The 27,433-nt window shown below is 38.2% G+C and overlaps 1 protein-coding gene and 1 pseudogene across 2 annotated transcripts; one reads left to right on the top strand and one right to left on the bottom strand.

Moving 5' to 3' along the window:
- The first annotated feature begins 4,475 nt into the window (after positions 1-4,475).
- Positions 4,476-25,495, top strand: LOC102005646 (zinc finger protein 136-like). Of its 2 annotated transcripts, XM_005413498.2 has the most exons (5): positions 4,476-4,598; positions 22,579-22,640; positions 22,855-22,981; positions 23,175-23,235; positions 24,664-25,495. In XM_005413498.2, the coding sequence occupies exons 2-5, from the start codon at positions 22,617-22,619 to the stop codon at positions 24,866-24,868; spliced, it is 417 nt and encodes a 138-aa protein (XP_005413555.1). In that variant the 5' UTR covers positions 4,476-4,598; positions 22,579-22,616; the 3' UTR covers positions 24,869-25,495. The 2 variants fall into 2 exon arrangements, with proteins under 2 accessions (XP_005413555.1, XP_013364830.1); XM_013509376.1 differs by lacking the exon at positions 22,579-22,640.
- LOC102005317 lies at positions 16,560-17,913 on the bottom strand (annotated as a pseudogene).
- Positions 25,496-27,433: the final 1,938 nt, after the last annotated feature.

Here is a 27,433-nt window from a genome sequence, read left to right as displayed (position 1 = left end):
GTTTAATTCATACCGAGACTTTGTGGGAGGCAGAGTTAAGGACATTAAAGAAGTTTACCTGATGGATGACATTTAAAACTGTGCAGAATTCAGACAGCAGTGTGGGCACTACAGGCTGCTTGTAGCCTTATTGACTGTAAGAATTGGGGACAGAAAGGGTCAGAGGAGTAAAACTTGGAAAATTCCCAGCTTGGCCATGAAAGGAGCACAAGTACATTTGTACCAAAGGAGAGGGTGGGTGGTATAGAGTGCCATTAAAGAGAAGCCATTTTCTTTGCTTCAGAACAAAAGAAAAGAGAACATGTTGACATTTCAGGACCTGACAAAGCTGTGACCATGGCAGGCTTAATGGTGGAGACATGCAAATTTGTTTCTGAGGTTTTGCAGGCTCTTTCAGAATATAGGCCTGGATTTTCCAGGACAGCCTGAGCCAGCAAAGCACTCCAGAGGTCACTTTCAGTCCTGTTGCAACTGCACCCTAGTACAGTTCGGATCTATGGCAGACCTTGTCTTCATCACATGATGCTGGTCCTTAAGAGTTGGAGAATGCAAAGGTGTGCAGGCATGAGGCTTCCACTGAAATTTCTAAGGAAAGCCCAGGAGGCCAGGCAATGTTGAGCAAGGTTAGTGTTCCTGAAAGCTGTGGGTGATGTGGAGCTGTCAGGTGAAGCCAATGTCATTGCTCTGATGGAGGGAATAGTGATTCCATGGACATGGAACACTTCCCATGGGAAGCTACAGGAACTGTGAAAATCCAGCTCCAATGAACAGCTGTGTGTGCTGCTCCCAGGACTAGGCATTAGTGATACTATTTTCTCATCTCTTTGTTAAGCTGGTTATTCCAAAACTATTTGCTCTAATGGCTTAATATATTCCTACATTTAGAATGTCGTTTAAAAAAAGAGATGTCTAAGAGATTGCTTGTATAATACCACAAGCTTCAGATATTTCTAACTAAATGGATGCACCTTGAGACCATACTCTTTTTATTGTCTTTTTGAGGCAAGATCCCGCTATGCAGTTCAGACTGGGCTTCAACTCGGTATGTAGCCCAGCCTGGTCTCAAACTCGTAGCAGTCCTCCTGGCTCAGCCTCCCGAGTGCTGGAATTACAGGTGTGCACCACAACACCCACCTTGAGACCATACTCTTAAGTGAAATAAATCATATACACATATTTAAATGCCACATTATTTCTCTGATGTGCAAAACCAAAAGTGTATACAAGGACCAAAATTCATAATAGATATAGGAAAAGGGAAGAAAATGTTCAAATGAGATGAACAAGGGAGGGGTGGGAGATAGAAGGAAGGTAGAAGAAAAATAAGAGTAGAAGGAAAAATGGAAATAAAACTTTTGTAAATAAGGAGGGGAAGAGGAGTAGAAGAGGCTGGGGAATGGGAAAAAAGAAAAATCAAGATATATCAAGTACAGGTGCAAATTCCGTGTGTAGAATTCTATATGTAGAATAAAAAATAAATAAGTATGATTGTACAGATTGAATATAGCTCTGGCTTGCTAATTTACCTCATTCTATTGACAGTCCTGTAATATTGGGTAGTTTAATGTCAGATGAAAATACATTTTGAAATCAAATTTTGAAAGTCCTCTAACAACTTATTTAAATAGTATTTTATTCCTCTACATCATTTAACTTGACATGAATTTAATACAAAATCATTCTACAGAGAGAATGCCTGAAATCTATAAGAAAAGGGAAGAAGTAAGAAAGCAAGGAGAACTATTTGAGGAAAAAGTGTACACAAAGATTTATGATATATCCACTCATATTTTTGTTTCTATTTTTTACAATATTGGTTGCTATGTAATTTTAAAAATTATTATAATTATTTTTTGTCCTTTTGAGATAGGGTTTCACTACGTAGTTCAGGCTGGAATTGAAATCATTTCCTACCCTAGGCTGGCCTCAGACTTGCAGCAATCCTCCTGCCTTAGCCTCCTGAGTGCTGGGATTATAGGTATGCCCCACCATAATAGGCTATTATTTCAAAGAAAGAAAGAAGTAATACAGACTTTCAAAATAAGATAATTGGAGTGTACTGAAAATTAATACATTGTGTTTTATCTTCATAGCAGATACTCAGAGTGTAGATATGGGTATGAAATATTGTCCATATGGTATCAGCCTAAACCTTTTTTTCAATGACCTAAGAGAAACTGGCTGTGAGACTTCATGTTCCTTTACAGTCTATATTCGGATATATTTAATGATGTGCTCTGTCCATGCTCAACATACTCATATACCTTTGCTTCCAACAATTTTCTCTGCCAGGCACATTGTTTTCACATTGTCTAGAATATTCCTTTCTGTCACTGAAACTACTACAAGTAAAGTGTCACCCCACTCACTAGAGAGATTCACACTCCCGTATTTTATGTCAGAATATCTTGTCCTTTAAAAAATTTTCTCATATTTCCACCACTATAAGTTTCATGCTCATTTGATTTAGAAATACTATACAAGCTGAGAGACAGGAATGACCATGAACAAAATTCTGCTGTGGCCTCAGCTTCCTGTGGTTCAAATTGAGAAATTCTCTTACACTGAGCCTGACATATTGTAATAAAATAGGACAAGATAAGCCAAGTGTCCATAGATGTTTATTTATGTTGAAATGCCATGGCAAGGAGTGAGAGAAGACATCTGGAAGTGACTATATATAAATGAGACCTGAAACGTGTATATATGATGTGGGTAAAATGGTGACATAAAGAATCAATATGCAGAGACAAGAGACAGCGTGTGTATTCCGAGGTGCATGCAGATGGAAGTGTGATGTTACATTGTGTCAGCCTATTAAGGATTATTAGAGTGTTTTCCCAGAAATCATTGTCATACACAACTTCACATCATTGTGGATACTCTTCGTGGGTTTTTCTGAGTTACCACCTAGAAGTACAACTGCTACGTAATAAGGAGAACTTCATCAGTTTTTAAAAAACTATGCATCAGGATTCCAGGTGTCTGTAGCCATGGGTTGATATTAAGCATGTGTTCATGGCCAGATGTCTGTATATATTGGGTGACTTCTGCTTATATAGATTGTAGTCATTGTGACATGCAAAGAATTGCTGGAGTCAAACTGAAGTATGTGCACAGGAAAGAAATCTATTTAGAGGATTCATACAGAAAAACTCATTTGTATAGTTTTCTAAGGAAAGAATTGATGTATTTGAAAGTTTATTGATGACGGATACCTAACAGCTATTGTATTAAATTTTTGTTGTTGCTTTTGACACAGGGAGAAATTTCTGATATACAAAGCAAATGAAAGTTTATTTTGTGTCATAATTTCTGAGACTTCAGTGTTGGTTTGATCTCTTCTAATGTGAAGATATTATGGTAGATAGAAATAAAGGACAAAGATATGGACTTACAGAGACCCAGGATCCAGAGAGAAGGGAAACAAGCTAAGAGGAAGGGTCCAGGGACCAGACTAGGTTGTTTGGATCACAGTATCATGCCTCAGGCAGACACACTAAGAAGTGTGCTTTACTAATATCTAGTACATATCTCAAGGCAAACAAATTATTAACAAGTATATCTATTACTCGACTCCATGTAATTTTTTTTGAGGAATACTAATGTTGAAAGTTGGAGAATTTCAACTTGTGGTGAGTCAGGACAGGGTATGGGAAGCTTACTATCTAAAGTCCTTTTGTAGCCCGGCCTCATCACCAGTAATTGATTAGGGGAATCTAATATGGAGCTGTTTGAGCAATCTTTGTGGCCTTAATGCTGGGAAATATGTTTATCTTCAGATTTCAAGAATTTTTAATGACTATGGATAAACTGTGAATGTTGTCTGAGGGAGTTGGAATGCTTGCTTTTCTTTCCTCTGTACTCTTGCAGACTATTGCTATCATGCAACTCTAATTTCCTTGTTTACACAATAGTTGTATTCCTCTTAGGACCATATATTCATTGCACTTTTAAATTTTATTTCATTTTGTCTTTTTGAGACAGGGTCTTGCTATACAGTTCAGGCTGGCCTTGAGCAATGAAATTTACTGCCTCATTGCTAACAGCAGGGCCTCCCTCTGGTCCGCTTAATCCTGGCCTGGCCTCGACATTTTCAGTCATCAGGGGATTAATTCTTCCACAGGACATTGATCCTGGAACCATCTGAGCAGATACGTGACCCGTTTTCAGGAAGAGTCCGCCTAGTGCATTAAGAAACCTAGGGCAGCTCTCTGCAAAGCCAGGAGCAAAGCCCTTAAATGCAAGCATTCCTCAGGAGAGGTGAGATTGAAATCTAAGGAAAGCGACTGGTCTCAGATTTCTTGATCTACAAGGTAAGAGTTGAGGAGACCTCTGCTCTTAGAGGTTTGTCTCTCCAGTTAGTACAGCTACCTGGCAATGGAGCAGGAGCCAATCAGCGCTGAAGCTGCGGGCTGTCTGAACTACCCAATCAGGTGGGCCGAAGGAGGAGGGCCCTTCCTGTGTCGCGGCACCCTGATGAGCACCGTGGATTCAGGGCTGAGAACCCCCAGCTGAGTAGGCCGCCTTTTTTAATAATTTGTACAGGCTGCGAGCTGCCTTGAAAGAGCCCTGGGAGACCCTCAAGAAACGCAGTGGTGACGTTGTGGGACGGGAGCTGGGGATGGGATGGAATCTGGTGTGTTCTGGATGGAAGTGGTCAGAAACAGCTTTGGCAATCTGCAACCTCCCTGCTTACCTCTGGATACTAGGTCTTCCTATTCTTTGATGCTGCATCATCGTCAGTGATACTTACCCCTTTGCTCAGACCGGGCAGTTCCGGGTCCCTAGCGCACAAAAACCTTACTGTGACACTGCAATTTTTTTTTTTTTTTTTTTGGTTTGGTTTGGTTTTTGGGACAAGGTCTCTCTATGTAGCTCAAGCTGTTCCTGAATGCATTACAAAGCCCAGACTGGTCTTGAACCCGCAGCAATCTTCCTGCTTCTGCCTCCCAAGTGCTGGGCTTACAAGCATGCGTCACCACACCAGGCCAACCCAACATACCTTCTTGGTCTTTCCCAGGCACAGCACTATATCCATCGGTCTTACTCAGCATTAAAAAACAATCATCATTGTAATTTTTTGCATCAGACTACTACTTGCAATTTTGGTTACTGCACGAACAGAGTTCATGGTCTCATATTATTGAGGAATGATATGGAGAACCCATAAAAGATGTTAGGAGAGATTTTTTGGAGATAACAATAGTTTCCTCCTTTTTGGAAGTGTGAGTGAGTTGCCCTGTAGCTTTGCATCCAGAGATAATTATAGATAAGCAGAGCATAGTAAATCAATTCTGAATTGTCTGGTGAACACCTATCACAGACTCCTCTGTGGATTTAAAACTACTGCTTTGAACTCAGGCTCTCTAACCCATTCTTCCTCATGCACTGCTAAAAGAAACAAATTTTGGAGAAACACGGGTTATTTTGTATTTTAAATTACTGGAAACCCAGGAGCTTAGTAAGGCATGGCTGCAATTCCTCTTAGTAGGGAGGGTTGGCATTGCTTGTTGGGTAGAAAGTTCACTCTCTTACAACATTCTAGGTAATTCTATTCTCGTTTAATTCTTACCAAACTGTCTAATTTCTCATTTCTATCTCAGATCCTTCCCTAGCGAGGTGCCTTATTTAAATTATAAAACAAATTTTTCCTTACATTTAGGCTATTTAAATGAGCCTTTCCATAGAGTTTAGAAGGTTTAAAAAGATGGGGGGATGTTAATGAGTTTCCATGGAGGGGAAAGTGGTCCTGCTAAGAACAACTTTCTGAAAGGGCTGTCTCTTAAATCCACACTGAAAAATGCTTTGAAGTGGGGCATCTACAGGGATGTGTACATGTGATATTGGTATGATTGGAATGGGAAAGGGGAATCGTCTCTAAAATAATTGCTTCATAATCTGTGAACTGCTTTTACACATTGTTTTAAAAGTTGAGACACTGAATGAGATGGTTACATAAAAGAAGTAATTGGCTAGGCATGGTGGACCATGTCTGTAATCCCGATACTCTAGAGACTGAAGCAGGAGTATCTCTGTGAGTTTGAGGCCAGCCTGGGCTACCAAGTGAGTTGCAGGAAGCCTGAGTTGCATAGTGAAAGCGTGTCACAAAAGGACAAAAAGAAAAGTACTGAAGTAAGGGTAAATTCCCGTAGTTAACATCAGCAGGCACTTGAATGAATAGAATAAAAGGATATTTTGAATAGGCAAGAGCAAATGGAAGTGAAACAGAATGAGAAAGCATGGGATTTGTGAGGGTGGCAAAAATCAGCAGCTACAACAGTAAATTTCTCCAGAAGTCAACTTGTTCTTATTTTGATAATAAATGAAGGATTTTTTGCCGGCTTGTTCTGAGAATAGGTCAAAGATCAGAGGCCTAAAGAAAGGAGGAGAATTTAGTAACAGATAAATATTTCTTCTGTGGCTACTGATCAGCTCACCTAATCATTTTTGAGGCAAAATTAGAAATTAGGAAACTGGTCTTGTAAGTTTAAAAATAGGGTAGACAGCATCACTGATTTATAGTGGGAAGGGGTTTCTCTTGGATACGAAAGATTTCAAGGTGTCTTTGATGTTTTTATTGTACAGGGAGTGAGCTCAAGAATTTTACCCTGAGCTGCATTCCCCCAAGTTCACATTTTCATTTATTTTATAAATTTTATTTTATTTTTTTTACTCTTTGAGTCTTTAAGTTGCCCAGGCTTAGGAGACATTTTTATAGTTTATACCTCCTTGACTGTTGGGAACACAGATATGTGTCACCTTGCTAGTTGAAGATTGGGGTTCTGAAATCACCATGATTTACCAAGATTTCAGGGTGGGGTAAAATAAACATCACTGAGGCATGATGGTGCACACCTTTAACGCCAGCTACTTGGGAAACAGACAAGAGTATGAAAATATCAGTACAAGGCTGGATAGCTGAGCAAGACCTTTTTTCTATCTGAAATATTTTGGGGTGTACCTCAACTCCAAAGTAACTTGTCTAATGTGCATGAAGCCCTGAGTGAAGTCTCTAGTAATGAAGAGAAAGTGAAAAATTATTTAGTGCAAATCTTACTTTTAATTTTGATACTGACTCATTTTTCACACCAGTGGTACATGGACAGAAACAGGACAGCAAGTATGAACAACGAGTTATTTACATTGTACTCTGTTCAGTAACATATATGAGATATTTAGTGTTTTATAATCAGATTAGCTTTGAGTTACATAAGTTTCCCAAAATGAACATTAAGACGTATAGGTTGACCAACTTTAAAGAATCCAAGGCTTAGCTATGATGTTTGCTCATGTTCTGTGTCTTTTCAGTACATTTTATCTTCAATTACCTTTGGGTTGATGAGGATATTTCCCCTTTCAAAGTGAAGTAGCATCTGTAGAGTCATTCCTTCAACTCTTCATATAGTCCTCTGTTGAACATGACACTCATCCGGTTGTTTCTTGTTTTGCATGCTTATTATTCATTTATCCTTAGCAACCAAATTAAGACAACTGTATAATAATTCTTGGAACAGGGGGAAAATGCTCTTGTTTTTTTTTTTTTTCTTTACTTTGTTTTCATTTTTTTTATTACTATAAAGTGTTGTTCCACTCTGACCACATTATTTGGAATACATAACCAGGAAAAGGGGATAGGACTGAAATTTTAAATGAAAAGATACTGGGCTGAGCAGTTAGAACACAAGACACCAAACATGTGCAAGTTTGAAGGGAAAACATTTCCACTTGTAGTTTTAATTTATGTTGATTGAGAAACCCTTATAACTGCTTTAACTTTGATCATCATCTGCCTTTCTACATTGGAATTATTTCCCCTACAGGCGCTTTAAGTTCCAAGCCTGTATCTATACTCTATTATCCTACATTTAGAAAGTATGCAGGTCCTATGTGCAGGACATATTGTGCATTAGGTACTTTTATCTTTATAATTACCACATGAGCTCCAAATGTTTACGAATTGCTAGTTCTTGGTGAATCATCGGATGGATAAATGTAGTACATTCTCACTTCACACAGCTAAAATGGGACAAAAAGCACACTTGTGTCTTCAGATGCAGACTGGATTCCTGTAGTGTGCTGTCCACTGTTCCGGGGTATTTTTGTTCTTTATTTATCATGTGTCCTTATTGGCAATCTGTGCCCATTACTGCTATTGGTCAGAAAGACTGAGTCATGGTGCACTCATTAAGAGTTGTATGTCCAATAAACCATGTCTTCATGGATTGCCTTAGGAAGTTCTGAGAAGTAAATGAAGTGATGAGAAAACTCAAGAGCTTAAAGATAAGAAATTACAATATGAAAAACAAAAATTTTTAAGATATTCAGATGGGATTTGTGTAATATTACAGTGTCTTAATTTTCAGAGGTAATTTATTTTTTTGGATATGGTGCTATATAGAGCATCTACATAATCTTTCAGGTAATTTTTATGAACTCATGTAATTCTATACCTACAAGTGTACATAATAAAGAAACTTCCCATCAGTTTACAAACATACTGTGAAAAATTTAGCAGGTGTCTGCAACCATGAGGTTAGGTATGACTTCACGGCCAGATGTCTGATTGTATAGAGTTTGTCCTAGCTGCTTAAAGAATACACTCTGAAGAACACAGGTTTTGTTGGAGATCCAGAAAAGTTGTAGAGTGGTGATATGCTTAGCTTGAACTCTAGTGAGTTGCCAGAGTTGGAACTAATGTGGAATGAAATGTGGACAGTGTAAATTGTCACACACAAGGAGAAATGAATAACAGTGATTTTATTCACAACACTTCCCACAAATGTGTAGTGTAATTTGTTTCTATGTCTACAACAAGCTCTTTAGCTCTGGAGACATGAACTGTGTCTCTAATAATTCCATGGAATTCTGACACTATCTCAAGTTCACAGGTGTGCTTGTGTAGTTCCACTAGAACTCTTTTAGATGTTAGGCTAGTCAAATTTGTGTTCTTGCTTACCTTTTTTTACTCAACATGGCCAAAGAAAAATTCTCACAACCTACCCTCTTGTTCTTTTGTTCTAATTTCTGGAATGAATCACAGAACTCAGGACAACAGTTGGCTTTTGTGCATATTTCAATGTATGGAGCAAGAACAGTGTGGACATTGAATATTCTGTGTGGAGATCTCAAGATGTTTATGCATCTCAGTATTAACCAACCCTAAAGTTTTGGTTAAAATATAGTGTAAGAATTTTTGAAGAAGACTTTGTTTTGCACAAATTAATTAGTTCTTTGTCTTTAACTTCTTGTCAGTTTTCTTTTCCTTTTTCACGGATCAAGTAGGAGACTCAATATTTTAACCTAATGGATAACTGTGAAGAAAATTGCTTTTAAAATATCAGCTTGTAAACATTTCTTTGTCTTTCTGCATGCCAGTTATATGCTATCCAGAAGCTACCAGGTTTATCCAGCCTTTGATCATATTATTAGCATACAAAACACAGTATGTTCACTTGAGAGATCTCAAGAATCTTAGTTCTTGGATCACAGTCTCTAGCCTATGTCCCAATAATTTCATATCCTATGCCTGTTTTCCTAAACTCTGTGACTTAATAGGCCATGAAGAAAAGTCAAAATAAAGTCACTAGTGTGCACCTAAATGGTCACCATATGCCTTGTGGCAGAGCTTCTCATGGGTAACTTAAATTAAAGGAAGAGATCAAACCTCAGGAGCATTTAACATTAGGGCAGTTATACGTTTTGAAAAGAAGAGGTAGTTCTTAAATGTGAAGTATTTCTGAAAGACATGACTAGATGGGTCAGAGTCCTGTGTGGGAGTCCAGAGATTATTTTCAAAAGGTAAACAAAACATGCAAATTCTTAGGCACAGCATCTTGTGACAAGATACAGCTAGAATGGTGAGAGAATCAGCAATGCACAGGAAAAAGTAGATAATTCACACTTGATTATTTGATTGGTACATTTTGAGATATGAAAATAAGATTTTGGCATTTTTGTTTGCTTTTTTTATTCCAGTATGAGTGTTGAATCAGGGCTTCATGCATGCTAGGCAAACACCGCACTACTGTGCTGCAACCCCCAGTTCTGCTTTCTAATAACAAATAATACCTCACAGTATGTTCACCTCATGTGTAAACTCAGAAGCAAAGCAATGTCACTTTGTGGACTGAGAATCTTTGTCTCATTCAACTGAAAGTTGGTTGGACATAGGTGAATAACATGGGCTTAGCAATAGGAACTTACGGCCAGTGACTAAGAAGAGGCCCATGTTGAAAACCAAATGTATGGCAATGTACTGCTTCTTGGTGTATTCTGGGCTGCAGTTCATCCTTGTTTTGGCCTCTGTATGCCTAGAACAGCTCTAGAGTGGCTGCTGTCTGTAAGCAACTGCAGCATGATAGGAAAAAGGAATCTCATGTGCAGTTGGTTTGGAGGTTTGTGCATTCACCCAGACCTATGCTTTACTAATATCCTGGTTATCTGTCAAACCAATTAGGCTGATCATCAAGATGCTCTGTTACCTGACTCAGTGGCAGAACTTACCTGAAATGAATGAGTGGAAGAGGGAGGCTTTCAAACTGTGATTTGGGGAAGTTCTTCTATAGAGAGTTTGCTGTTTTGAATACTTGTGAGACCCTGCCTCATCATAAAGATTGAGGGTGACTGAGGGTGCTGCCGCTTTTCAGCAATCATTCTGGTGTTCCTGGTGAGGAAAGTGATTTGTATTCAGAATTTAGGTTATTTGTGATCTTCGATGAAGTACATTGCCTGTCTCAGACATTAGAAATGTTTCCTATTCTTTTATCTTAATTCATTTGAGATAATATTGTTAATGTAGCATGCCATTTTCTTTCTTTATCAGGTACTATATTTTCTTTTTAGCATATTTTTGTATTCTTTGCTAAAAATAAATAGATTGTGAGATAAGGTATGGAAAAAGCTGCATGGTGAAACCAGGTGCATCATTTATATTTCTGTCCTCTGACAACGCTAAACCTTTCCTTCTATTTATTCCATTTGGTCCCACCTGGTCTGTAGTGCAGTTCTTCTTTGAGTACGGGGGTTTTCTCAGTGTGATACACAGTCTGGAAGTGCAGGAGTGTACTTGTGGACTGATTTGCAGAGACAACACTCAGCAAGAGCCCGTTGAATTCAGTAAGACAGCAGCGGCAGCTCTGGACATCTAGGAGTGCATTCTGCCTTAATGATGTTAAGTTTTATTTTGGCTGAAATCCATATTTAGGCAAGAAGCCTGTGTTGGGAAGGGTTTTGGTAATAGTCTATCATTTGTGTTACTCTCAGACAGGTACTGTATGTTGTCTGCCCTTTTTAGCTGAGAAGACATGAAATGGAGTAACAGTGAAAGGCTGGTTCTAGGTAAATTGTCCAATCAGGCCTGCTGTCCAGAATAAAGAATCTTCCTCTGTCAGGAACCCAACTCAGACGCTCCCAATGTGTAGCTGAAAGACCCACTAGCTGGCTCACACTGACTGGCTCTGGGATTTGCTGACTGCAGGTTATATGGGAAGGGCCTTGGGAGACCCCTATTCTTGGAAATGGTGATGTGCGGGGACCACTGACCTGATACAGGAATGGGGCTGTAGTGGAGGCATAAGGTCAGTTGGATGTAGACAGACCCAACTTAGCAGGACCTAGACCTATGTGCATCAGCTGTGAAGCCTTAGTCCTGTATGTTAACTGCTCCTTTTATGCCCTGTTCATTTCTGGGTCTTGAAGTGAGGCTGAGAAACTGCCAGGTCCTCAGCATCCTGTGCTGTGCAAATGAGGTGACTTAAGCATGTCCAAAGCACTGTCATGGGCAGGGCAGTGCCTGCTGGATCACTTCTCATCATAGTGAGTGCTGACAGCTGGACAGCTGTGGTGGATCTGCTGACTCATGTGTGATGTTTGTGTTTGAATGGCACTGTGCTGTCTTGTGTCCCCTGTCTCTTCCAGCAGAAGACCTTGTGTTGTGGTTTATGTCTGAAATATCCCCTACATATCCGCTTTGTTTGGACCCTGATTGGATTCTGTGGACTTCACAGTTTTTGGTTGATTCATCCGTTGATAAGTTCATAAGTGCGTGTGCTATAAGGCCCTGAGGCCTGGTTGTGAGAAGGTCATTTGGGACATGTGGTGGAACACTGTATTTTTGTCTGCAGCGCTTACCATTTTTCTCTGCTTTTTGCTGTGAGGAGTTGAGCATGTTTCCACTGCAATGCTCCTTAAGCAACTTGTTTTGTCTTCGTTTAAAGATTTGAGCCAAAATAACTCTTTCAATGTGTCGGGTATTTTGTCCCAGTGACAGGAGGGTAACTAAGACACCTGGCATTGATGAACTGGACAAAAATTTAGGATGCAGAGCCTCCCACAAGCTGTCTTCTCAATCCTGGACTTCATTGTAATGACAAAAATACTTGATTTCCAACTCTGTCCACACATTACCAAATTAGAGGGTATTTATAAAGATGATGGACATGTGAAGAAATGTTTAACGTTCCTGGTAATGATGCTAATTGGTAGAGCACTTAGTACGGTTTGTCAGTTTTATTTTTCAAAGAACCAACTCTTTGATTCACTGATTTTTCATATTGCTTTCTTAGTCTCAATTGCATTAATTTCTGCTCTTACATTTATAATTTCTTCTCTTGGATGAGCTTTGGGTTTGATTTGTCCTTTTTTCTAGAAGTCTGAGGTTTAACATTAGATTGTTTCCTGGAGCTTGTTCTGTTTTCCTGATGTGAGAATTCATCACTATAAACTTCCCTCATAGGACTGCTTTCCTTTCATCCCAGAAGTTCTGGTATGTTTTATCTGTGTTATTGTTTAATCGTACATATTCTTTTATTTTTCATGTTCTCTGTGGCCCATTTGTTGTTCAGTAGAGTGTTGTTTAATTTCTATGTGTTTATATAGTTCTGTGCTTTCTTTTACCATTGATTTCTAATTTGATTGCAGTATGGCCAGATAATATGCATGGGATGATTTGAATTCTTCTGTATTTACTTAAGTATATTTTATGGTCTATTTTGGAGACTGTCTCATGTGCAGCTGAGAAGGATATGTATTCTGATGTTGTGAGGTGGAACACTCTGTAGACAACTACTAGATCAATTTGTTCCCAGGTTTGTTTTTTTGCTTTTTTTTTTTTCTGGTACCAGGAACTGAACTCATGACCTTGCACTTGCTAGGCAGGTGCTGTGCTGCTGAGCTAAATCCCCAGCTCCTCCCAGGTTTGTTTTAATTCTGATATTTCTTTGTTAATTGTGAGTCTAGTGGATCCAGCTAATTGTAAGAGTGGCATATTAAGGTCCCCTGTTACAGTTGTATTAGTGCTTATTTGATTTTTCATGTGTGTTAATATTTGTTTTATGTTGTTGGTTGCACTTGTATTTTATATATATGTGATTGTTATTTCTTGTTCTTGAAGTTTTCCCCCAAGAAATAGATAGTGACCTTCTTAGTCTCTTTTGATTAGTCTTGGCTTGAAGTTCGCATTGTCTGTGAATAGAATAGCTGGCCCTATTTTTTTCAGTGTTCCTCTGACATGGAGTGCTGTTTTTTATCCTTTGATTTTCAGTCTATGAATTTCTTTTTGAGTTACATGTGTTTTGTGAATGCAGCATATTGTTACATCTTGCTACTTGGTCTATTGTGCCAGTCTGTTTCTTTTTGATTGGTGAGTTGAGACCATTTACAAGGCTGGGTATAACTGATATGTTTTGGCTTATCTTTTTCATGTTATTTTCCTGCTGTTGGTTCCCTGTGTTTCCCCTCTGTTTCCTTCCTTGCCCTGCCTAGTGTCTTCTTTCTGTTGGTGTTCTTATGCTTGTGGTCTTCATTTTCTCTTTCTAATATACCTTCAGAGCATTCTGAAGAACTGATTTGGTGATTCTGAATTTATTTAGTTGTTCTTTGTTATGAAAGTATGTTATTTCTCAACTGATTTTGAGAAAATTTTGTGGGGTACATGAATCTGGGTTGTAGGTACTTTTCTTTTAGGGCTTGGAATACCTCATTCCAAATTCTCCTTGATTTGAGGTATGTGTTGAGAAGTCTGCTGTGATTCTGATGCGCTTTCCTTTATAGGAATAATGATTTATGTAAGATCTTTACTCACAATGGTTTTACTTCATGGACAGTTCTCCTGGTCTCACAACATCGAGAAATAAGGTTGTGACCCAAAAAGAGGCCATTAGGAGAGATCTTACTGGAAATAATACTCAGAACTCCCTGATTTCCAGGAAGCATCTCAGTGTGGTGGTCGTGTGTTTGCTAGGTCCGCCAGAGGTAATTATAGAAAATCAGAGCACAACGCTAAATCTTTCCTTCTCAGAAGTTGCTTCATGACCACCTATCAAAGATGTCTCTGGATTGAAAACAACCACTCTGATCTCATGATCTCTAACCAATTTCGTCAGCATGCATGGTTTAAAAGAGACTGGACTTTTAGAGAGAAAACTGGTTATTTTGTATTTTAAATTCCTGGAAACTCAGGAGCTCAGTAGGGCGTGACTGCAACTCCTTTTAGCAGGAAGATGGCTGCATTCCTTGTTAGGCAGAAAGTTTACTGTTGCTCAAACATTGTAGGTAATTGTATTCTCATTTCAACTGTTATAAAAATGTCCTATTTCCTAACTCTGTCTCAGGCCCTTTCCTCGGTAGATGCCTTATTTATATGCTAATAAAGTAAATTATTCTTTATTTTAAGAATATTTATTTATTTAGGTTTTTTTCTGGTACTGGGAATCGAACTCACGACCTTGCGCTTGCCAGGCAGGCACTGTGCCGCTGAGCTAAATCCCCAGCTCCTACTTTAAGAATATTTAAATGAGATTTTCTATGGAGTTTAGAATGCTGAGAAAGATGGAGGGATGTTAATGTATTATTAAAGGAGGGAAAAGTGTTTCTGCTACGAACAATTTCCTGAAAGGGGTGCCTGTTAAACTCACACAGAAATATGCACTGAACTGTGGCATGTACAGGGACATATATGTGTGATATTGGTATGACTGGAAAGGAAAAGGGATTTCATCTGGGAAATAATTGAAGTATTCTGTGGACTGTTTCTAGACATTATTTTAAAAGTTGAAACAATGATTGAGATGGATATAAAAACAAGCATTGAGCCTAGAGTGGTGGTGCACACCAGTTATCCTTGCACTCAGGAAGCTGAGGCAGGAGGATCCTTGTAAGTTCAAGGACAGCCTGTGCTACAAAGTAAGTTCAAGCCCAGCTTGAACTAATAGTGAGACTATCTCAAAGCCACCAAACAAAGAAAAAAACCAAATTTTGAAGTAGGGGTAAATTTCCATAGTTAAGGTCTGCAAACTATGAATGAATAGGTCAAAAGGGTTTTTTGAAGAGGCAAGAGGAATGAAGCAAAAGGAAATGGGACAGCAGGGCACTTTGGTGAGGGATATCATCAGTCAGGAACTATAGCAATAAAATCCTGGCTTCAGATTTTTTTATACTGTGGTACTAAATGAAGGACTGTCTGCTGGGTTGGTCTGGGATTGGGTCATAGGTCACAGGCTTAAAGAATGGGGGGAATTTAGGATTGGATAAACATTCCTTTAATGCCTTATCAGCTTAGCTAATAATTTTTGAAGCAGAATTGGAAATTAGGAAACTGGTCTTGTTGTAGGTTTGAAATGGTAGGCATCATCTTTGTGGTAGAATAGGAAGGGGTTTCTCCTGGATACAAAAGATTCCGAGGTGTTTTTGCCATTTTTGATGTTTGTTATTCTACAGGGACTGAATTTAGGAAATTTGCCCTAAGATACATCCACTCAAATTTTCATTTTTATTTATGTAGTTTTTTTTTGAGACCAGGTGTTGCTAAGTTCCCAGGTCATGGAAAAGTTTTGATACATTTTCCACCTACATGATTACTGGTATGACCTGTATCACTTTGTCGGTTTAAGATTGGGGTTCTCAAATCACCAGGATTTACCATGATTTCAGTGCTTTGGGTAAAGTGAATATCACTGAGTCATTGTGGAGCACACCTAGTGACATCACCTGAGAAACTGAGACAAGAGTATTAAATCAGCAAGCACAGCCTGCATAACTGAACAAGACCCTTTCTCAATATTAAATAAATATTTTTGGGTGTATCTAGACTTTAAACTAACTTATGTAATGTTCATGAAGCCCTGAGTTACATCTATAGCAATGACAAGAAAAAGAAGTTATTTAATGCAAATCTTACTTTTTAATTTAAATTTTACTCATTTTTCACACTAGGGGTACATGCTACAGTACTTGCTTATGATTGGGGATAGCAGTAGTAAGTCACGGCTCTGTCAGAATCAGGACACTCCAGGTGGACAATTAAATCACTAGTATGTTATACACTGTGCTAGTAAAGGATGTTATATTCAATAAAGTACATGAGACATTTAGCATTTTATTATGAACTTTGCTTTGTGTTACATAAATTTCCCCAAATACAGATAAGGATTTGTGTGGTGAGCAAGTTTAAAGGATCCAAGGCTTACCAATGGTGTGTGCTCGATCAGGTATACTTTGTTTATTTTCAATAAATTTTACTTTCAACTTCCTTTTTTTTTTTTTTAATGGAAACGTTTTTATTCAGTTTAGGCTTTAACAGTTACAAAAAGCAGAAAAACGTAAGGTGAGACAACGGAGTGTAAAACCACAGCAGAAAGATTAGTACTCTTTATTGTCCTCCTCTCCCTCAGCACTATCTGTTCCAACCTCCTCATAATCCTTCTTGAGGGCAGCCACGTCCTCCCGGGCCACAGAAAACTCTCCTTCCTCCATCCCCTCACCCATGTAACAGTGAACGAAGGCACGCTTGGTGTACATCAGATCAGGCTTGTGGTCCAGGCGAGCCCAGGCCTCAGCGATGGCTGTGGTGTTGCTCAGCATGCACACAGCCCACTGTACCTTGGCCAGGTCTCCACCAGGCACCACGGTGGGAGGCTGTATGTAATGCCGACCGTGAAGCCAGTGGGACACCAGTGCACAAACTGGATGCTGCGCTTGGTCTTGATGGTGGCAGAGGCAGTGTTGACGTCTCTGGGGACCACATCACTGCGGTACAATAGCGGCAAGCCATGTATTTACCGTGGTGAGGGTCACATTTTACCAGCTGGTTGGCTGGCTCAAAGCAGGCATTGGTGATCTCTGTCACAGTAAGCTGTTTGTGATAGGCTTTCTCAGCAGAGATGACAGGGGCATAGGTGGCCAGAGGGAAGTGGGTGCAGGGACAGGGCACCAGGTTGGTTTGGAATTCTGCCAGATCAACATTTAGGGCTCCTTCAGATCTGAGGGATGCCGTAATGGAAGACACAATCTGGCTAATAAGGCAGCTGAGGTTAATGTAGGTGGGTTGCTCAATATCGAGGTTTCTAGGACAGATGTCATAGATGGCCTCGTTGTCTACCATAAAGGCACAATCAGAGTGCTCCATGGTGGTGTGGGTGGTGAGGATGGAGTTGTAGGGCTCTGTTACAGCTTGGAGATCTGGGGAGCTGGGTAAATGGAGAATTCCAGCTTGGATTTCTTGCCATAGTTGACAGAGAGGTGCTCCATCAGCAGGGAGGTGAACCCAGAGCCAGTGCCCCCGCTAGAACTGTGAAAAACCAGGAAGCCCTGCAGACTTCTGCACTGGTCAGCCAGTTTCCGAATTTGCTCTAAGACCAGGTCAGTGATCTCTTTGCCAATGATATAGTGCCTACGGGCATAGTTATTGGCAGCATCTTCCTTGCCTGTGATGCGCTGATCAGGGTGGAAAAGCTGGCAGTATGTAGCAGCACATACTTCATCCACGACTGCAGGTTCCAGGTCTACAAACACGGCCCTGGGCATGTGTTTGCCAGCACCAGTCTCACTGAAGAAGGTGTTGAAGGAGTCATCTCCACCCCCAATGGTGTGGTCACTTGGCATCTTGCCATCAGGCTGCATGCCGTGTTCCAGGCAGTAGAGCTCCCAGCAGCATTGCCAATCTGGACACCAGCCTGGCCAATGTGGATGGAGATGCACTCACGCAGGATGGGACATGTGGGGTCAGTGGCCAGAGAGGGCAAGTGGATCAGGCGAGGAGGTCTCCCCGTGACAGACGGCAGGGAGTCCGGAGGGAGAAGCAAGGCCTCAGCTTCCTTTGGGTTGATCAAGATATTTTCTTTTTGACACTCAGGTAGCATCTGTAGACTCATTCTTTCCACTCTTCATATGCTTCTGTGTAGAACACGACATGTACCAGATTGATTCCTATTTTTATTTTTGTGTGTGCATTTATTTTGAGATAGGGTCTCAGTATGCAGTTCTGGCTAGACTTGAACTCACCGTGTAGCCCAGGCTGGCCACATATTCAAGAGATGCTCCTGCTTCTGCCTCATGAGTGCAAGGATTATAGATGCATGCAGCCAGGTCCAGTATATTTCCTGTTTTGAGTGCTGTACTAACCAGATTCTTCAGAGCAGCCAGATCAGGAGAACAGTATCATACTGTTTGGATTGGGGAACACTACTTTGGGCTTTTTTCTTTGTTTGGGCATTTTTTGGGATATGTTTTAATTTCATAAATTATCTTTGCTTTCCAGAAATTATAACTTAATTTTGTATCTTTTCAAGGTCACTTTAATATGTTTTTCTTTAAAATTTTATTTATGAATATTTTCTTATTTCTGGATTTTTTAATGCTGTTTCCATATTTTATTTTCTGTTTTTCTCCCTATTATTGTTTTTTTTTAGTATAAAGAAAAAAAATTTCAAAACATGATAATAAGAAGGTAACAATGGTTAATACACTTAAATTAGTTACACAAAATACATGATATCGGCATTTAATTGTATAAGTTCAAGTCAGGGACTGTGATATCCCCTGTCTTGCCTTTGTTGCCCAGAATTGCCTTTGCTATTCGATTCCAAATGAATTTTAGTATTATTTTCTCTAATTATGTGAGATATACTATTGGAATTTAGATCGGAATCACATTAAATTTATATAACAGTTTTAGAAATGTGGCAATTTTCAATATACAGGGTCTTCCTACCCAAGAGCAAGGGATATCTTTTCATTTTCTGATACCCACGTCAATCTTCTTTTTCAGAGTACTGTAGTTTTCAGTGTAGACGTCTTTTACATCCTTCATTAGATTTATTCCTAGGTATTTTACTTTTTTATATGATATTGTGAAAGGTGGTGTTTCTCCAGTTTCTTCCAGTGAGTTTGTTATTTGTGTACAGGAATGCCATTGATTTTTATGTGTTGATTTTTGTATCCAGGTATGCTGCTGAATTTGCTTATTAAATCTAGCAGTTTTTTTACTTAAATCTTTTTTTTTTTTCTCCAGTACCGGGAACCGAACTCACAATGTTGCGCTTGCCAGGCAGGCGCTTTGCCACTGAGCTAAATCCCCAGCCCCTCTAGCAGTTTTTTAATGGAGTTTTTGGGGTCTTCTATGTAGAGAATCCTGTCCTCTGCAAATAATGATAATTTCACTTGTTCCTTTCTTTTTATTAATTTTATTTCTTCCTGTAGTCTAATTGCTCCAGCTAAATTTTCCAGGACTATGTTAAACAAGACTGGAGACAGTGGACATCCTTGTCTTGTTCCTGATTTGGAAAAAAAGCTTTCTGTTTTTTGTCCATTTACTTTGATGTGGGCAGTTGTTTCATCATGGATGACTTTTATCAAATTGAAATAAAGAACATCAATTCCAATTTTCCATAGGTTTTTTTTTTTTTTTTTTTAAATTGAAATAAAGAACATCAATTCCAATTTTCCATAGGTTTTTTTTTCTTTTTTATCGTGAATGGGTACTGGAGTTTGTGAAAACTTTTTCTGTATCTACTGAGATGATCATATGATTTTTGTTTTTGGCTCTGTTAATATGGTGTATTATATTTATTGATTTACCTATGTTGAGGTATCCCTGAATCCCTGGAATGAATCCTACTTCATGATGGTGTTTAATCTTCTTGATGATTTGCAGCATTCTGTTTGCCAGTATCTTACTGAGGATTTTTGGATCTGTAATCATGAGGGAGATTGGCCTATAACTCTCTTTCTTATTTAGGTCTGTCTCCTGTTTTGGTGTCAGGGTAATGCTTGCTTTGAGGAATGAATTTGGGAGTATTGCTTCCCTTTCAATTTCATTAAAGAGCTTGAGAAGTAGTAGTGTTAGGTCTAATCTAAATTTCTTGTAGAATTCAGCAGTGAATCAGTCAGGGCCTGGGCTTTTTTTTGTTGCTTTGTTTTGTTTTTTTTTTTTCCTTTTTGAGACAAGGTCTCACTCTCCAGTTCAGGCTGGCCTTGATCTCACTTTGTAGCCAGGCTGGTCTCAAACTTGCAATGATCCTCCTGCCTCAGCCTCCCGAGTGTTGGGATTACAGTCATGTGCCACTATGCCCACTATGCCCTTAATTACATCATTGATCTCACTGATTGTAATTAGTTTATTTATGATTTTTATGTCATCTTAATTCAGCTTTGGTAATTCATATGTGTGGAGGAATCTGTGCATTTCTTCTGCATATTCTATCTTATGAGAATACAGGTTTTCAAAGTAGGTATAGATGATCTTCTAGATTTCTGAAGGATTTTTGTGTGTGTGTGATTTCACCCTTTTCTTTCCTATTTGCATGGATTTGAGATTTTTCTTTCCTTCATTTGATAGCATTGGTAAGGGTTTGTTGATTTTCTTTAATCTTTCAAAGGACAAACTCTTTGATTCATTGATTCTTAGTATTTTTTTTAAGTCTCCAGTGTGTTAATTTCTGCTCTGATCTTTATAATTTTCTCGTTCATATGAGCTTTGTCTTAGTGTACCTTTCTTGCTCTAGAAATTTGAGGTTTGTCATTAAGTTGTTTTTTGTGCTTGCTCTGTTTTCCTGATATGGGTATTCACTGCTATAAATGTACCTCTTAGGATTGCTTTCATTGTGTCCCATAAGTCTGATATAAGTTTTATTGTCATTATCATTTAATTTTAGAAACTGTTGAATTTCTTCTTTAATTTCATCAGTGACCCACTGGTTGTTCAGGAGGGTACCATTTAATTTCCATGTGCATCATGCATAACTATTCTGTTTACATGTGGAACCTGAGAAGGCTGCCTTGCTCTCCTGAGATCCATTTCTCATCCTTTCTACAAAACATGTATTGTGACAAAATGTGTTACATGAATATGTTTTATATAAAGTGTGCAAGTTATCGCCTTGGTCATGAGGTGCTGAATGTTGTCAGTCTTCTGTTATACTGCACAGTTGTAGCTTTTTGAACACTGCAAAGAAGTGACTTGTAAATGACACAATGTTTTCTTTAAGTTCTCTTTTTATGGGGGTAGTCTGACACAGGACTTCACTTTGAGATCTTGGTGGGCCTTGATGTTACCTGAGAGCTGGGGCTGGATTTTGAACTCCTGGCAATGATCAGATTCATGGAAATCCTCCTATATTAGTCTCCCAAGTGCTGATACCATATATTAAATTTATCTGAAAGTAATCAAAGTGCTTTATTTTCAGAGCAAAAGAGGCATGTACTTAGTATGTATTTCAAAATCTAGATGGTACACTCTTGTATTTTACCTACATAAGTAACATAACCTGAAGTTTTCCTTTTGTTAATTAGTGCCAAATGGCTTTGGGATATCTTCCTTTTGAATGTGTTCAATATATTTTATACAGGTACTGCCCCACATTAATCTCACTTAGACAATCCTAGGAATTCTTGTATCTGAGTACAGGGTGAACATTTAGTGTAACTAATCTGTAAGAAAATATGCCACCTGATCCCTAGTTTTTGTCCATCGACTTGTTCCAAAAATATTGTTTTTCTATTGCCATTTTAATATTATTAATAAAACTTTTTTTTCTTTTTTGGTATTCTTTTGATATATGTAGTCAAAACATTCATCTTGGGAACTTGTACTTGTACATAGTATATCTTGCTTTTATTTTCTTCCACTCTCCTGCCATCCCTTCAGACCCTCTCCCTCTCTTTATTTGTAACACTGTTTCCTTTTGTACTATTCTTTTTTCTTGTCCCTTCTTTCCTTCCCCCCACCTCTCCAGTGTCCCCCTACTCATTTAAACATTTTCTTCTCAGATTCCTCAAAAATCAAAAACTAGAGAATCCATTTGACCCAGGTATTCCCTTTCTTGGTTTCTCCCCAAAAGAATTAAAGGCATCAGACCACAGTGATATGTAAACACCCATGTTTATACTGGAGTAGTTGGTAATAGGTAAATTTTGAAAACATCCCAAATGTCCATCAACTGTCTTTTTTTAATAAAGTGGAGTACTACTGTGCCCTAAAGAAGTATAAGCTTGAAGCATTACTAGCTAAATGGGTGGACTTTGACATCATACTCTCAAGTGAAGCAAATTGGACACACATGTGTAAATGTACATGGTTTCTCTGGTGTGACAAACCAAAGAGTAAATAAGGAACAAAATGCATATACTTTATTTAATGTTCAGTAAAGTTTTTTTTCTAAAAATACTGCCTACGTAGAGTCTAAAAAAGAATGAGTTAGTTGTAGGAATAATCAGATTTGAATGGAGGGATAATCTGTGGTCTGTCGTAACCATTCATTGATATTTTTCTACCCCCCCCTTTTTTGAAATACTCATTTGCAGGCTGCCTTTATGAACTCTACTTTGGAAACAGTGCACAAATGCGACTTCTGTTACTCTACCAGGCAAGCAGTGCTTCTATTTTGTTGTTGGTCTGAAAGAGAGAAGCAATCTAGCAATAGAATTGCTTGTGAAGATATGTGTGTACATATGGGTTTTGTGACAAACATGGCATTTTATTTGATGGAAGAACCTCAATTCAGCATTTACAAGAGAAATTCAAATTCTCAGGGTAGGAGTGTCAACCTTTTTTCAAGAAATATATATGTGGTTATTTAGGAGGCAGTGACCATGGAGGATGTAATGGTGACCTTCATCAAGGAGGAGTGGCCTCTGCTGAATACATCCCAAAAGAAGCTCTACAGAGATGTGATGTGGGAAACATTTAGGAATATAAATGCTATAGGTAAGGATGACATCGTTTTCTCATATATACAATGAAAGAATATTGGGTCTTGCTGATGGGTACAGATTTGTTAAATAGAATGTGAAAACATTTTGAACAGTATCTCCATCCTTTTTACATTATACCATGAATCTAACTGCTAATTTTATATAATGATGTGATGGCTTTTTGTATTTCTCTGTGTACAATTCAGGAAGAACTTGGGACAACCAGCGAGTGGAAGACAAATACAAAAATTACTCAAGAAATGTAAGGTAATTTCCAGTCAAAAGGAAAAGCAATATTTCTCAAGAGTCTGTATGTGAACAGAAATATTACAAGCAAACTTTACAAGCAAATCAGGCCAATTTCAAATTTATTTAATGTCACAAAAAATTTTCCGATATGCATACAGATTGATTTTGTATAACTTGAAACTGAATGCAGAAATATTTCAGTGTAGGAAATTAAGTTGGTGACATTGTGCCACAAGAGATGCTATCTCATACATTTGTATAAAGAGAAATTCTTTCATGATCAACATCAAGAAAATGTATGGAAGGGCTGGGGATATCTCAGTGGCATAAGCCCCTGCCTGGCAAGCGTAAGGTCGTGAGTTTGATCCCTGATACCACAAAAAACAAAAAAACAAACAAACCGAAAAAAGAAAATGTATGAAGTTGCATTTAGCTACTGTGTATAGGCATATATGAAAAGAGTAAATCTTGAACTGTGGCAGGAATTCATCCTCAAGGTACCTGTTTATGTATATAAATGAATATGAGACGTACATTATCTAAAACACTGCTAACCAAAGAGCACCATTCAAAATCCATGTGCATGTTAGTGTTTTGTTATGTGTGAAAACATCCTCTGGAGAGCTGTGTGCATTCATGCTTTAAAATTCTTAGAATCCACCCTTAAACATTATTGGTAAGAATATAAAACAGAACTACTTTTATATTCAATATACAGATGTCTCAAAAAATAAAAGTAAAAGTTTGCTTTTTGAAAAATTTTGGTACCAGGAATCAAACTCAGGACCTTGCACTTGCCAGGCAGGCACTTCTTCCACTATATCCCCAGCCCAAAAGTTTGCATTTGATCCAGGCGAAACCCTCTATGTATATTCTGAAGGTATTTAAAAGTATCATATCTTAGTGATACCCATGTACTTAAGCTCAAAGCATGGTTTGCATGGATATTCGCAACAGCGAAGTTCTGGAACTAATTCATAATACCTAAGCTCTGGTAACAGACTAGGTGTCAATCACTGTAGGTATGGAAAAGGAGAATGTGGAATAGGCTCAACATGTTGGTGCTGTCATATAAGCACAGCACTCTGGTAAGCTGAGCCAGCAGGATGACAACACGAAGTTCACCCTGACCAAATGAATGATCATTGAAAATCTCTCTCAAAAGAAGAAATAAAAAAACCCCTAGAAATGTATTTTATTGTTTCATTCTCAACACTATATATATATAGTCAGCCAAAAAAGAAGGATATTCTATCTAGTTAAAAAAAAAAGATGTACTCTACCTCACAATGATAAATATATTAAATATGCTTTTTGAAGGCATCCCCCATGGCGTTCAGCCTATTCACTCTGAAAATTTCTTAGCATGCATCAAGCCTAAATTGTCCTACAAAATTACTGACATGGAGACCTTTTCATTGTCACTGCTATTTTGTTTCTTAACAGAAATGAAGAGGAAGCAAAATTCTATCAATATACAATTTACAATCAACAGGAAAACATATTCCTTCAAACTCCACATGATAGTATGGACATGCAGGAAGCTGCTTTAAAGCCATGTGGAAGTCTTGTTTGTAGAGAGCCCCTGACTGGGCATTTATCAATAAATGTGCACATCTCACCTCACCCTGGAGAGAAACCACATGAGTAGTTGGGATTTGATGACAAGCTGACTAAAGGTAATGAACATGGGAAAACCAGCAGTGATTTCCAATCCTTTGAGAAGCACGCAAGGTCAACGAATGGACAGGCACCGTATCGGTATGAGAAATGTGGGAAATCCTACTCTGAACTTAGTGAAAGAACTCACCCTCGAGAGAAGACCATTGTTGGTCAGAATAGTGTGAAAGACTCCCACACCCACAATGGTCTTCAAATCCATGAAAGAATTCACACTGGGAAGAAGCCATACATATGCACGCAATTTGGAAAAACCTTCAACACTCAAACTTATAAAATTCTTGAAATGATTCACATGGAAGAAAACCCCTATGCATGTAAACAATGTGGAAAAGCATATCATACACACAGTTGTTGCCAAAGACATGAAAGTAGTCATACTGGGGTGAAACCTTATATAGGTAAGCAATGTGGGAAATCCTTGAGCAGACACACTCAATGTCAAAGCCATGAAAGTACTGATAATGAGGAGACAATTTATGTATGTAAACAGTGTGGGAGAGCTTTCACCAAAGTTATTATCAAACACATGAAAGAACTCACTGTGAGGAGAAACCCTATGTGTGCAAGCAATGTGGAAAAACATTCACTACAAAGAAATATTCTAAAATACATGAAAAAATTCACACAGGGGAGAAACCTTATGTGTGCAAGCACTGTGGGAAAGCATTCACTACAAAGTGTTCTTATACTGTACATGAAAGAACTCACACTGGGGAGAAACCTTACATGCGCAAGCAATGTGGGAAGGCATTCACTATAAGGAGTAATTATACAAGACATGAAAGGTCTCACTCTGGAGAGAAACCTTATGTGTGCAAGCAATGTGGAAAAGTATTCACTACAAAGACTTATTCTAACATACATGAAAGAATTCACACAGGGGAGAAAACTTATGTGTGTGAGCAACGTAGGAAGGCATTCACTACACACCTATCTTGTCAAATACATGAAAGAGCACACACTGGAGAGAAACCTTATGTGTGCAAGCCATGTGGGAAGGCATTCACTTCACACAAAGATTGTCAGATACATGAAAGAATTCTCACTGGAGAGAAGCCTTATGTGTGCAAGCAATGTGGAAAAGCATTCACTATGAGATGTAGTTATAAAAGACATAAAAGAACTCACACTAAGGAGAACCCTTATTGTGCAAGCAATGTGTAAAAATATTCAGCATATGGTGTAATTGTAAAATACATGAGAAGAGTTACACTGGAGAAATCATATGTGTGTAAGTAGTGCAGGAAGGCATTTGCTACACACCAGTATTGTCAGATTCATGAAAGACATTACACTGGGGAGAAACCTTATGTGCACAAGCAATGTGGGAAGGCATTCACTACACACTGATCTTCTCAAGAACATGAAAGAACACACAGTGGGAAGAACTGTTATGTGTTCAAGCAATGTGGAAAAGCATTCACAATAAGGAGGAATTATAAAAGCCATGAAAGAACTCACACTGGGGAGAAACATATTTGCAAACAATATGGGAAGGCATTTGCTACACACCAGTCTTGTCAAATATGTGAAAGAACTCACACAGACAAGAAACCATGTGCATATGAGGCATGTAGAAAAAGATTTGCTAGTAAGTCTTCATTTTATATACCTGATCTCACAAGGAGAGGAAACCTATGTATATAAACAATGTGGGAGAACCATTTATTGAACACATTTTTTATCAACTACATGAAAGATATCACATTGGAGAGTGACATTATATATGTAAGCCTATTTTGAAAAACCTGTGAAAATTCCTCATGTAATAGAGATCTGTACACATATAAATGAAAAATTTGATGTCACTATTTCTTCATGAGTTTTCCAGAAAATGCACTGCCAGACAGAGATCTCCTAGAATGTATTGTGTGTTTTTCAGTAAATCTTTTTTAAATAACTGAATTATGTATCTGTCATCTTTACTAGAAATAATATTGACATATTTTATGTAAACTATTTTCTTTGAACCTAATATATAGTATCTTCTAATAAAACAAGGTCAATTGAAGTGTATTTCTCACTTCCAAATAAGGTATTTTATGTAGTTTTGATTTTGTTTTGCATTTACTATTGGGAGGTATGGCCTGCTAGAATATTTTAATAGGTTTTTAATTGAGGTGTCCCACTAGTTTTGATTGTACTTTTCTTGGTGTATACACCTCATATTCTGTGTACAAATGATGACTTTGATGTTACAAAGTATGTGTAAATATATGCATATTGTAGAGACGTGAATATATTTTATAAAAGCTCATTTGTTTACAAACAACTTGTAGATTAGCAAATGTTTCATTTTTCATGTCTTAACTAGATGCCTATGTATATCCCAATTTAATTATATATAGCACATAATTTTGCCTATTTTGCTTTCATGTTGAAGTCAGTATTGTAATTTACATAAGATTTTGTTTTCTTAATATCAATATTTTACTTTTCATGGTTATATTTTATTACTTTTAATTCATTGGTAATTTTACCATAATTTATACCAAAGAATAAACCATACTTCTCCGAGTTTCTGACTGTAACA

This window comes from Chinchilla lanigera, unplaced genomic scaffold (assembly GCF_000276665.1).
Source record: "Chinchilla lanigera isolate Chin_1 unplaced genomic scaffold, ChiLan1.0 scaffold00168, whole genome shotgun sequence".
Taxonomy (NCBI): domain Eukaryota; kingdom Metazoa; phylum Chordata; class Mammalia; order Rodentia; family Chinchillidae; genus Chinchilla; species Chinchilla lanigera.
Note: the sequence above shows the minus strand (reverse complement) of the source record. Positions and strands in the feature narration are given on the sequence as shown.